Genomic DNA, 13,336 nt, shown 5'->3' with positions numbered 1-13,336 from the left:
CAATCTGGTGAATCAAACTCGAATCGAATCATGAAATTTATATTAACAATTTATATTTAGAAATGTATATTTATATTAAAATATTAGAAGCTGGATTCAGATCTGGGTCGTCCACATTAGCATAACGCACAAGAAGTGCAGTTATATCTTGGTGGCGCGGGTAACGCTGGTGAAGTCAGTGAAACACGCACCATCTCCTGCGCCACGGCTTCAGCAACCTCCTTCTCCAGGTCGAAGCTGAACTCGATGGCTCCTCCGTCCCTGTACTTGCCCTTCAGCCTGCGAGGATCCTCCACCCACAGCTTCAGCGCGATGGACGTCTTCATCCCGTCGTCTTCCTCCGCCAGCTCCACCCGCACACCCGTGTCCTCGGCGAAGAACGCGTGATTCAACAGGTCCTTGATGGTGTACCTGTGGACAGAGAGTTAGAGAGACGGTTACCGGACGTACATGTTCCAGGATACAGTGAAAACTGGTGCATAACCTTCAGGAAATGATGACCAACAAACTAGGAGAGTTAACCCTTGTGCATCAATTAAAAAAAAGTTACAAATAGGTCCATAGTGGTACAATATCCAAAACTGTATAATATTTGAAGCTTGGGAGCTTAAAAAGTTTAAAGTTTAAAGTAAAACCAAAAAAAGTTTATAAAAATTATTCATGAACACTATTTTATATAAAATATATACAGGTGAAACTCGAAAAAAAATTATATTGTGCAAAACTTCATTTATTTCAGTAATTCAACTTAAAAGGTGAAACTAATATATTATATAGACTCATTACATGCAACGTGAGATATTTCAAGCCTTTATTTGTTATAATTTTGATGATTATGGCTTGGGTTTTCATAAGCTGTAAGCCATAATCATCAAAATTATAACAAATAAAGGCTTGAGATATCTCACGTTGCATGTAATGATCTATATAATATATTAGTTTCACCTTTTAAGTTGAATTACTGAAATAAATGAACTTTTGCACGATATTCTAATTTTTCGAGTTTCGCCTGTATATTATAAAACACATTGAACTCTAAAATCAGAGTTCAGTGTGATCATAAAATCATTTTGAGCTAGAAAAATAAGCAAAGCCATAAATCTAACCAAGTTGTGTTCCAACTTTGAGGATGATATCTCAGAAAATGAGCTTTCAGGAAGATTGTTTGGGTGCAGTGACAGATTTTCCCCGTTAGATGCAGCAAAACTGATGCACACACAACGGTTGGATTTAAGTTAAGGTTTCATCTCTCATTTATTGCAAGCACATACAATTTTGTTTTAATACACACACACACACAAACACACCACACTCTGACATCCATACCAACACAATTATAGCTGCATATTTATCCAATTGGCTCTATAAAATGCAGAAGCAGAAAACAGGAATAAAGCGAGTATTTGCTTTATAGGTCAAACCTGAGAAAGTCACGAAACGAGAACCTATTATTAAAGATTGCAACATTTTATAGTTAAATGGCCTTGCAATTAGAAATTGCGGTTTTAATGGGTTTCAATGGGTTCAAAAGCTGCTGAGAGGAACTATTTTGTGTAACTAGTGCAAAATAGATTTATTTTAAAGGAAATGGGGGTGAAATAGTAAAATTCCAATAGAAATACACACCTGTGCCAAAATGTAAGCAGTTGGCATTAACACAGGCAAAATGATCAAAACACAAAACTGAAAAAGACAAAAATGTCCACAAGGGTTGAATGACTATATATCATACGTCGGTAACTCACCGCTCCTCCTTTTTCTGACAGATACACTCGCCGATGATCTCCTTCACCTCAGGGTCCATCACCTTGTTATAGCTGGCAGGCTTCACTCCCTGAGACACACATTAAGAGCCGTTACTGTCGGACACAATCACACGTGTTTGTGAGGAACAGACCCAAACTGATGCTGTTATTCGCTGATACTCTTCTCCTCCGGTGAGCCGAGACTCAAACACCTGACACACACTGAGCTGAACTCATTACACAGATCTGTGAACCGGAGCGATGCTCAGCTTTTCAGGGCATAAACATTACATTTCAGTCACAAAAAGCTATCGTTCAACTTAGAATATAGTGCACAAATTGCATGGACTATTTTTACTGTGATATTTTGGTGGGATTTTTTTCTTCATTATGAATTATCGCTGTATGAAAAAAAGATTATTTTGTTCTCAATAGAAAAACGAACACCATCAGAGAGGTTTGAAAGTGAATGAGGGAGAGTAAATGACTGAGATCTTACTTTGAGTAAACTATCCCTTTAATTGTTATTAAAAAAAAGGGAAAAAACAGATATTTGTTCTTATTTTAACCATGAACTCACTTCATTTGTATCAGTTTTTCAGAAAACAAGACTTCAGTCATTTTGCTTCTCCAGTAAATGTGTCTTGATTTAATAATGTTTGGATATTTGTACTGGAAAACAAGACAAAAATATAATAATATAAAATGCATCATACTATGTAAACAAGTAATTGCTAACTAGGTTTTTACTTTATTGCCGTTATTAACCAACTCTGCATATTGACACCATTATACACAAACAAACAAATAAATCTCACAAGGGATCATGTGCTGAATAATTTACTTTTATGCACTAATGCCAAAGCAAATTTAGGAAAATTTTATCTGGAAATACAGAAAAATAAATAAATCCTATTTCAAACCATTTCAGATGCATCACTTTTCCCAAAGAATATAATTCTAACGCAACATGTTTAAATTATAGTCGTGGTCAAAAATCTTCTGAAAAATAATCTGTCAACCAATTTTAGAATGCACTATATTTATTTGTTTTTTTAATTAAACGCATGTTACCAGTGAACAACATAAAATCTCATTTAGTGTCATGAATGTTTAATTTTTGTGACGGATATGAGCAGCAGCAGGACCAGGGTCTGTGTAGAAAAGTATTCTTCTTCCACTGAAATGAAATGATCGCAGTAGTGTTGAAGTGCAGGACTTACACTGGTGACTTTGCGGTAGATCTGAGCCGCGTTCTGGCACTCGGAGTACGGGTATTCAGACGTGGCCATCTCCAGCATGCACATACCAAACGCATAGACGTCCACGGCCTCGTCGTAATGCTCCTCGTACATCTCCGGGGCCATAAACTCCGGCGTACCTGGCCAAATCAAAGCATGAAATACTCTTCTGATACACAGAGAAACATGCGTACACCATCTTATAATGTATACAATACATTACAAAGATATACAAAGGTACTTTAGAAGGCATTATAAGTAACGAAGATGAAAAGAAAATGCAATCGAAACTGTCTGGACCCTTCAGACATGCACTTGAATAAAAACAACAGTGCCATGTTTTTACTCTGAAATGCGACTTTGAAATGCGATTCCTAACTTAAGACCTCTTGAAATTACCTTTAAGACTTTTCTTATACCATTTAAAGTCCGCCTGTGGTGAAAATGCAACTTTTAAATGTAGTGTATATATACAGTACCAGTCAAAAGTTTGGAAACGTTACTATTTTTAATGTTTTTGAAAGAAGTCTCTTATGCTTATCAAGCCTGCAGTTAAAAAAAAAAAAAAACAGTAATGTTATGAAATATTATTACAATTTAAGATAATGGTTCTCTTTTTTAATATATTTTAAAATGTAATTTATTTTTGTGATGCAAAGCTGAATTTTCATCAGCAAGTACTCCAGTCTTTGGTGTCTTATGATCCTTCAGAAATCATTCTAATATGATGATTTGATACTCAGTTATTATCAATGATGGAAACAGTTGTGCTGTTTAATATATTTTTTTGGAATACTTTTTTCAGGATTCATTGATGAGTAAAACGTTAACAGCATTTATTCATAAAAACAGCATTTATTCAAAATAAAAACATTTCTAACAATATAAATCGTTACCATCACCTTTTATCAATTTAACGCATCCTTGTTGAATTAAAGTACTAATTTCTTTTTAAAAAATTAGTTATTGTTCCCAAACTTTTGAACGGTAGTGTATATTGTTACAAAAGATTTCTATTCTAAATAAATACAGTTCTTTTTAACTTTTTATTCATCAAATAATCCTGAAAAAAGTATCTCAGGTTATAAAAAAAATATTAAGCAGCACAACTGTTTCCAACATTGATCATAAATCAGCATATTAGAATGATTTCTGAAGGATCATAAGACACCAAAGACTGGAGTACTTGCTGATGAAAATTCAGCTTTGCATCACAAAAATAAATTACATTTTAAAGTATATTAAAAAAGAGAACCATTATTTTAAATTGTAATAATATTTCATAATATTACTGTTTTTTTTGTGTGTGTGTTTTTTTAACTGCAGGCTTGATGAGCATAAGAGACTTCTTTCAAAAACATTAAAAATAGTAACGTTTCCAAACTTTTGACTGGTACTGTATGTCTATGTGGTGTTTTTAATATTGGTAATATTAATATATGTTTTTTTAAGAGAAACCATGTGTAAATTCATAAGTCGACAGCATTGCTGAGTATTTCCTCCTTAAAACTGCAGTGAACCAAAGACAGTCTCAAAAACACGCTTTGAAATCGCTGGTGTTTCTGACATCACAAACTACCTTGTAACCAATCAGATCAACGTGTGATCGTCAACCAGTGGATCTCTGAGCTGAGGGAGTGAGTGGAGGCGGGGCTCATTTGCATATTCATAGAACAGCGCATACTAAATGAGGCGAGGGTGTCGAGTTACATTCAAGATATTTTAAGGCATGATGAAAAAAAACACTTAAATATGTAATTTTGGTGATCAAAGATGAGTTTTAAGGGATAAAATGATTGACTACAGGGAGACTTTAAGATATTGTGAATATTGAATTTGATCAAACTGAATTTAAGACTTTGACGACCCATGGGGATCATGTAAACATGGTAAAATGTGTTATAAGCAAAATCAAATGAACCCGAATAATTAATAAAAACTCTGGATCCAGAACAGCTGGAAATGAAGGACCACCGCCTCACCGATCACACTCTTGGCGAAGGAAGCTCGCTTGAGCGTAGCCAGACCCAGGTCGCCGATCTTGACGCTGCCCGTGGGGCCCGTGATGAAGATGTTATCACACTTCAGGTCCCGGTGGATGATGGGAGGAGTGCGCGTGTGCAGGAAATGCAGACCTTTGAGAATCTGACGGCACCAGCTGCGCAGAACCTTGGGTTTCATCACCTTAAAGCGTTTCAGATACCTGGAGGAAACAATGAGTAGCCCTTATAACTGATAATCAGCATTACTTGTAATCATTTCACCACTGCTTAAAATGTACAGTATGTCCGTTTAACTGAATACATGACATTAACTAACCACAAAACGTGTGCTATATTATATCTGTGTATCACTGTCATCTGGACGTTACTTTGACACACTCATCTCTGGCTGAGAACAGAATACTTATTTAACGGTAACATTGAGCATCATAAAAGCACCGTAAACCTCTAAACACTATATGTGACCCTGGATCACATCACCAGTCTCGAGTCGCACGGCTATATTTGTGGAAATAGCCAACAATACATTGTATGGGTCAAAATTATCGATTTTTCTTTTATGCCAAAAATCATGAGGATATTAAGTAAAGATCATGTTCCATGAAAATATTTTGTAAATTTCCTACTGTAAATATATAAAACATGTATTTTTGTGAGTGAATGCAGCACAATCGCCAACATAAATGGACAACTTTAAAGGAGATTTTCTCAATGTTTAGATTTTTTTGCACCCTCAGATTCCAGATTTACAATAATTGTGTCTCGACTAAATATTGTTCTATCCTAACAAACCACACATCAATGGAAAGCTTATTTATTCAGCTTTTAGATGATGTATAACTCAATTTAAAAAAAATTGACCCATGTGACTGATTTTGTGGTCCAGGGTCACATATTGCACGTCTTCTGAAGTCATACGATATACATCGAGTCTTCCTTTCTCTTTCTCCAACATGCATTTTCAAACTGCTCAAGTATGATGTGCGAACGCAAAAACGCAGAGCTGTCATATGACTTCAGAAAACTTAATATAGTCATATGGACTATGAAACCACTTTATATTAACTACTATGTAATAACATTTAAATGAATCCTTTGATACAGCAGCACTTCTTGTGTAATTTTATTATAATATACACAACAAGTGTTTTGCACTACAGCGCATTAGTGCCCGCACACTTTTTCAGCGGCGTCGCTTCCGGAAGTATTTTTTCCATTAATTTCTCCAATAGGGATTTTTTTTAAAGGGGTGGTATAATGCCCTTTTCACAAGATGTAAAATAAGTCTCTGATGTCCCCAGAATGTGTATGTGAAGTTCTAGCTCAAAATACCCCACAGATATTTTATATAGCATGTTAAGATTGTCACTTTTTGAGGGTGAGCAAAAACACACCAGTTTTGTGTGTCCCTTTAAATGCAAATGAGCTGCTGCTCCCGGCACAGGGGGCGGAGCTTCAAGAACTGACACTCACACAGACATGCACTGAAAATGTCAAACTTTTAGCCTTTTATGTTCAAACCGGAGTCAGACAATGATGGAGAGACTCAAGAAGAAGTGACAACATGTAGAAGCAACAAGACATTTCTGAATGGTTATTTGATGAATTTATGAAGCTGATGTGTAGTTATCTTCTAGTCATTGATTAGCATATTCTGTCATGATAGTCTATAAATCGTGTTCCGGGGGCGGGGTTTATGTAAATTCTAGGGTTGGTGATGTCACTAACCCGGGAGGAATGTGGTGTAGTCTCTACCAGCCGTTTGTTGTAGTCCTTAAAAAGCGATTTCTGTAAAAGCAAATATCTCCCTTTGCTTTGAACTTTGAGCGTTGTAACTTTGCAGATGTTGTTTATGCTCAAACAGCAACATTACACACTAACTAAAGTTAGAAAAGTCAAATCATAATCAACCACCCCTTTAAAGTCTTTGTTTTAGCGTTATAAGCCATGAACCAAACCAACCAGCTATGAGGAGAATCACAGCACTACAAACTTTGATTTGAAGCTTGTGAGAGAGAAAGACCTACAATCCCAGGATGCATTGCAAACAGCATAATCCAATAAAAAATGATGGAGAAATAGCCTATAAAACTGTTTATTTACAAATGTTGATTATATATATTTAAAAACAACATATTTTAGTTTTTTTGCAGAATATTCTTTGAGAGATTAGGGTGACCAGCTTGATTACATCTGCAGTGCTTCATGGGAGAGGGCGGAGCTAACAAGATATTTTGGTGTGTTTTGCTTGTGGCGACTCTGATACTTCTGTACAGCATTATGGGTAATGTAGTTTTCACCACGAATACCGCTGTCAAACACAAGCAAATACAACAAAAGCAAATCCAAGCTCGTAACTCATAGAAGATGTCTTTATACGCTTATAAGTTACTGTTTTAAAATCAATTTCCCTACGGAGAAAATTAGTGGAGTTTTTACTTCCAGAACCCAAATGTTGCGTACCTGGATGACTTCAGGGACTTTTATGTGTGTTTTGGAGATTGACAGGTCTGTTCAATAAGAACTATCACTGTATGAATAAAAAAATAAAATGAAATATATAAAAAATATAATACATAAAATATAAAAATCAAATATAAAAACAAAGCAAAAAACACTACCACACTTGATTCCCGATCTGAATGTGACTCAAATGTCGGTGTCCTGTGGGAATCTCCTCACGTTTTGAGCGTTCCTGACGTCATGAGCTCTGTGACCAGAACGATGCACTTCTTGCCCTTCAGCGGACACTCCCAGAAGTCGTAGAAGCGCACGATGTTCGGGTGCTGGAGACCCTTCAACATCTCGGCCTCCTCTTTAAAGCGCTGCCGCTCCGCCTTCGTCAGCTTGCGGTCCTGAAACACACACACACACACACACGATTAAAACACTCGGCCGGACACTCTCTCTCAGGAGACGAGGTTCTACACAGAAGCTTAAAGGGTTCAGTCAGACTCTTCATATATGAACATTCCATCATGGAAACATTTTACGGATTTAGTTTTTAATTATTTTTTATTTTTGATCAAATTTGATAAATTAAACCTCATGTAAACAAACTTTATCACAATTTTTTTTTAACTTTTTGCTGTAATGGTTCTTTAAAACTGAGTCTAGAACCGTAGAGTTCTATAAAGAACCCACTGAACCTAGAAGTGGAATGAGACCGTAGAGACCCAGATATATAAACATGAAAGAAGAGTCTTCATACTCCATCATAGGCTGGATATTAAATCACGCCAGACTGAATCAGTGACTGTAATGAAGCAGAGAGAGATGGAGAGGCTGGAGCGCCAGCACTAAAGGCTTGAGATGTCATCATGTATTGAGTGTCTCTTCTTCAATAAGCGAGATCTTCCTCTGACGTCTCGTGTCGGTTTACACACACACTCACAGCTCATTTAATCATATAGAGACACTTTTCACAACCCAGTCAATTCCTGGTGGAGAACATCCGCTTCCCACTGATACACACATTACTGAAGTGAAGTGTTGTTTCGTGCCGACTCTAAACCAGTGGAGCTGGAAGTGTAGAGATGTCGTTTTTAGGGTCTAATGTGTGCAAGAAACTATATGAGTGTGTCTGAGAGAGTTTGCGTGTGTGTGAGAGAGAGTGTGAGAGTGTTGTTAGAGTGTGTGTGTTGTTAGAGTGTGTTAGTGAGTGTGTGTGTTTATGTGAGTGTGTGACTGTGTTAGTGAGTGTGTTTGTGAGTGTGTGTGTGTGTGTGTTTGTGTGTGTGTTTATGTGAGTGTGTGAGAGTGTGTTAGTGAATGTGTGTGTGTGTGTGTGTGTGTGTGTGTGTGTGTGTGTGAGAGAGAGAGGTTTTTTCTGTGTGTGTGTGTGTGTGTGTGTGTGTGTGTGTGTGTGTGTGTGTGTGTGTGTGTGTGTGTGTGTGTGTGTGTGTGTGAGAGAGAGAGGTTTTTCCGTGTGTGTGTGTGTGTGTGTGTGTGTGAGAGAGAGGTTTTTCCGTGTGTGTGTGTGCGTGTGTGTGTGTGTGTGTGTGTGTGTGTGTGTGTGTGTGTGTGTGTGTGTGTGTGTGGTTTTTCCAGCTGCAGCAGCCTCATGAATTATGCAGTGTTTCCGGGAGTGTTTGAGTCTCTACATGCAGCATCCTCTCTCTGTTAGCAGGACTGGAGTGATCTCTGCTTCTCCTGCTTCTCTGCTGCCATAACGCTTTCAAACAGGAGATTATCACACACTTCCACAAGCACACACACGTCACATGTCTGAGGCTGGTAGAAGACATGAATGCATGTCAGCAGCCGAGAACACACGAGCAGATCTGCACATTTCCTTCAACTTACACAAGGAGTTGCATAAAACAAAAGAAAAAATAGAAAAATTCAGCCGATAAGAATGTCAAACGTTTCACAGGCATTGGATTGGGACTGGAGGGATTCGAGCACGTGCCAAACCCCGTCCGCCTGTATAAGGTTATTCCCAATCTTTCAACACATGTAAGTTATGTTCACTTGTGTCCGTATGAGGGAGAGAGGGTGAGATAAGAGACGGGCTGCAACCTCACGTTTTTAGTTGATGCCTGAACTTCCCTAAACATTCAGGTTCTGTTGAATTCAGTCCATAAATGTGTGTGTGTGTGTGTGTGTGTGTGTGTGTGTGTGTGTGTGTGTGTGTGTGTGTGTGTGTGTGTGTGTGTGTGTGTCGGATGAACCGATCATCTCTTCCTCTTTACTACTAGTTACAGCAGCAAATAAACATCAGTGAACATCAGAAGGAAAGTTGAAAGTCCAGATATAAACACTGATGTCCACAGTAGAGATCAAAATAGAGCAAATCAGCTTTTAAAAGCAACTTGATGCTTCAAATAAAGATTGTATTGATTACGTCGTTACACCAGTAGGTGGCGACAGGAGACTGCTAAAATATGTGTTTGTCATTGAATCATTCACTCAAGAGATTTGTTTTAAAAAACGCTGATTCATCCAGTAATAAAACAAGTGAAGTCTTTATGGTTTATGATTTTTTTTATATATATATATTCATATTAAACAATTAACATTTTGTCAGACTCAGAACCTCTAGTAAATTACATGTTATTTTGTTTAGTTGTCTGTTCAGAATTGGAGAATCATGGTACATTTTGATATTTGATATAAGGATGTAGTGTAACGACGAATTATTATTTTTTTCCGAAGTGTTGACAACTTAGTGTTAACTAATAATTGTTGCAAACTGGAACTACCAACAAACTATTAGTGCATTCCTGGAACTGGGCGTCGTTACATTGCATCCTTATGATCGCTTTCTGCAGGACTTTTACAGGCTTTTCCCTAATCACTGAAGTGACGTTGATGTCCGGGTTAGCGGTAGCATGAGCCGTCAGGCTAGTGTTATTTAAAAAAACTCCTGATGTACTTACAAACTTTCCAATGCCTCGTTTTATGAGTACAGAACCTATTTGTACTACTGTAGTGGGGTAATTTACCAGATTCATCATAGGATCCGTTAGCGCCTGCACTAAACCATTCGGCTGATATCTCTAAATAAGCTCTAACTTTAATAATGTTCGACCCAGGAGAAAAGGCTTCTGTGGGGTGTTTGGCTCGAGGTCATGGTGCAAAGGACCCTAGGTTGATTTTACTCCGAACCATCCCTTTAATTTCTGCACAATCGTGCAACTCTAAACAGCAACACATTTTATTCTTCTTTCCTTTTATCAGGCTTTACTCAAACTTTACTAACACACCAAATGATGATAACAAGTGCACGATTCCCAAAGAGGCTTTAACTAGATTCACTTTAGACCATTTTATACTTTTAAAATCAGTGCGGTCAGCATGTGTAAAAGTGCAAATAAAAGCATGAAGTAAACACTGACGTGCTGGCGAGTCGTTGATGGAGACTGGAGACGGTTTTGAGAGACAGACACATCTAAATATGGGCTGGAATCAATGAACAGCTCTAATAGCTCAACCGCTGACTGACACACACTCCCAGAAGACGTTTATTGATAGAGCTTTAGACATACTCACAGATGAGCACACAGAGCAAATCTGAGAGTACGCTTGCGTCTCCATTCCCAGAGGCAAACCACAAACCAAAGGTTAATCACAAAATCTGTTGTGTGAAATAATACTTCAGCTGCAGTGTTCGGCTCAAACATCATTATGAAAAACTGCAGTCACACTTACTGAGAGACTTTCCTTCATCAACTGCAGACTATTTATGTAGAGAACTAGTTATTTAGAGAGGTACACTGCCAAAACAATTCTGCTAAATTTACGGTAAAAAAAAAAACAGCAGATGTGTGTGCTAGTAGTTTTCCGTATAAATATGGTAGCAACATTTTAGGTTTTACAGACTTAACTTAAATTTACAGTAAAGAAAAATATTTTATTATCTGATATAATGATAATTTACCAACCTATTGAAGTATTAATATCTGTTTTGTACTATTTTAAAGGGATAGTTCACCCAAAAATGAAAATTCTGTCAGTAATTACTCACCCTCATGTTGTTCCAACCCCGTAAGACCTTCGTTCATCTTTGGAACACAAATTAAGATATTTTTGATTAAATCTGAGAGTTGTCTCACTCCTCCATAGGCTTCTAAGGGACTGAAACTTGCTGGCCCAGAAAATGTATTAAAGACATCGTTAATATAGTCCAAGTGACTACAGTGGCTTAATCTTAAGTATATCAAGCGACGAGAATACTTTTTGTGCGCAAAAACAAACAAAAATAACGACTTTATTCCACTTTTCATTTCCTTCTCTCTGGGCCTCGAGTCTTGTGCAACAGACGCGCTACGCTTAAACACTACGTGAAAAGACTCGAGGCCCAGAGAGAAGGAAATGAAAAGTGGAATAAAGTCGTTATTTTTGTTTGTTTTTGCGCACAAAAAGTATTCTCGTCGCTTTATAAACTTAAGATCGAGCCACTGGAGTCACTTGGACTATATTAACGATGTCTTTAATGCATGTTCTGGGCCAGCAAGTTATAATGACTTAGAAGCCTATGGAGGAGTGAGACAACTCTCAGATTTAATCAAAAATATCTTAATTTGTGTTCCAAAGATGAACGAATGTCTTACGGGGTTGGAAAAACATGAGGGTGAGTAATTTCTGACAGAATTTTCATGAACTATTTTTGGGTGAACTATCCCTTTAATATACTGACAACCACCAATCACAGAGGTGATGAGTCACATGATGAATCCAAGCTCAATCACAAGCAGCTTTTACACAAGCTGAGAAAGTTAAAGGTGCAGTCTGTTAGAATGACAGCTAGTGGTGGAAACAGGTACTGCAGTCCAAATTCACAATATCGGAGATCGTTGTTTCCCCGCCTCCTGACTCGACGCCAGTTTGAGGACACGCTACAGGAACGATGACGAAAGCTGAGGAGACTTACAGACTGCAAGTAAATTATTTGATTTATCTGCATTTTAATACACTCTCGTTCAGAGATTTTTAGATGGATAGAGGCTTTTTAGGTTGTGTGGAATCTGCAATCTCTGACCCAGTTTGTTTGCTCGTTTCCTAGGCTACAATACGCTGAGTTTCCCGCCAACTGGCATCCCGGGTGTGGAAACACTATTGGCTGAACTGGCAGTGGGCGGAGTCACAGACCAAAACCCGACTGACAACACGGAGCGTGTAAAATAATGAGTAAAATAACTGGCTGTAGACGTGTTTTTCAGAGAAACAAGAATATGAACTTTGCATGTTTCCTAAATATCTGCACACATATGGTATTTTCATGCTTTAGTACATGAAAAAGTTACTCTAAGGTGCTGTAGTTACATAAAGCACCTTTAATACTAATAATATATTATATATATATATATATATATATATACACATACACACTAAAACACACATGAAATTTAAAAAGTGCAATAAACATTAAACAACATAAAACGCTAATGTACATAACAGATTAGAAAAAACTAAGAAAAACTATGAAGAAACAGTTATTTCAACAAAAATACAATCAAATGTGAAGTGTTGCAGGGAATTGTGGGAATGTCAATTTACAGTATTTCACTGTAAATTATACAATGACTTGTTCTTTTTCACTTCCAAAAAAACCTAAAAAAAATTACAAAATTACATTAAATGTACAGTTAGATCTATCACAGTTATTCACGGTATAGTACTTTGTCAACCAATTAACAGTTTTCACCGTAGCATTTTTACAGCCTTTTACCGTTAAAAATCATGATAATCTTTTACAGTGTGCTGATCTAGTCCAGATAGTGATAGAATTATCTGTTGAATTGTGGAGTTTGTGAAGTCTGTCTGTGCTTGCCATGAACTCACTGGCGTTTAGTTTCTTCCACACAGGAGACTCCTGACTTCAGCGCTTTACCACAGCCCTGAA

General features: G+C 37.3%; 1 protein-coding gene across 4 annotated transcripts in view; it reads right to left on the bottom strand.

Moving 5' to 3' along the window:
- Positions 1 to 13,336, bottom strand: part of LOC307173298 (serine/threonine-protein kinase WNK2) — a 73,992-nt gene that overhangs the window by 45,712 nt on the left and 14,944 nt on the right. For all 4 annotated transcript variants that reach the window (XM_079896311.1, XM_079896313.1, XM_079896314.1 and 1 more), the window contains exons 3-7: positions 7,672 to 7,844; positions 4,969 to 5,189; positions 2,969 to 3,126; positions 1,746 to 1,834; positions 192 to 411 (exon numbers count right to left, since the gene is read on the bottom strand). In XM_079896311.1, the coding sequence (XP_079752437.1) occupies positions 192 to 411; positions 1,746 to 1,834; positions 2,969 to 3,126; positions 4,969 to 5,189; positions 7,672 to 7,844 (861 nt within the window). The remainder of the gene's footprint in view (positions 1 to 191; positions 412 to 1,745; positions 1,835 to 2,968; positions 3,127 to 4,968; positions 5,190 to 7,671; positions 7,845 to 13,336) is intronic.

Source organism: Squalius cephalus, assembly GCF_949319135.1.
Source record: "Squalius cephalus genome assembly, chromosome: 16".
In the NCBI taxonomy this organism is placed as follows: domain Eukaryota; kingdom Metazoa; phylum Chordata; class Actinopteri; order Cypriniformes; family Leuciscidae; genus Squalius; species Squalius cephalus.
This window is presented reverse-complemented; position numbering and strand designations above follow the sequence as displayed.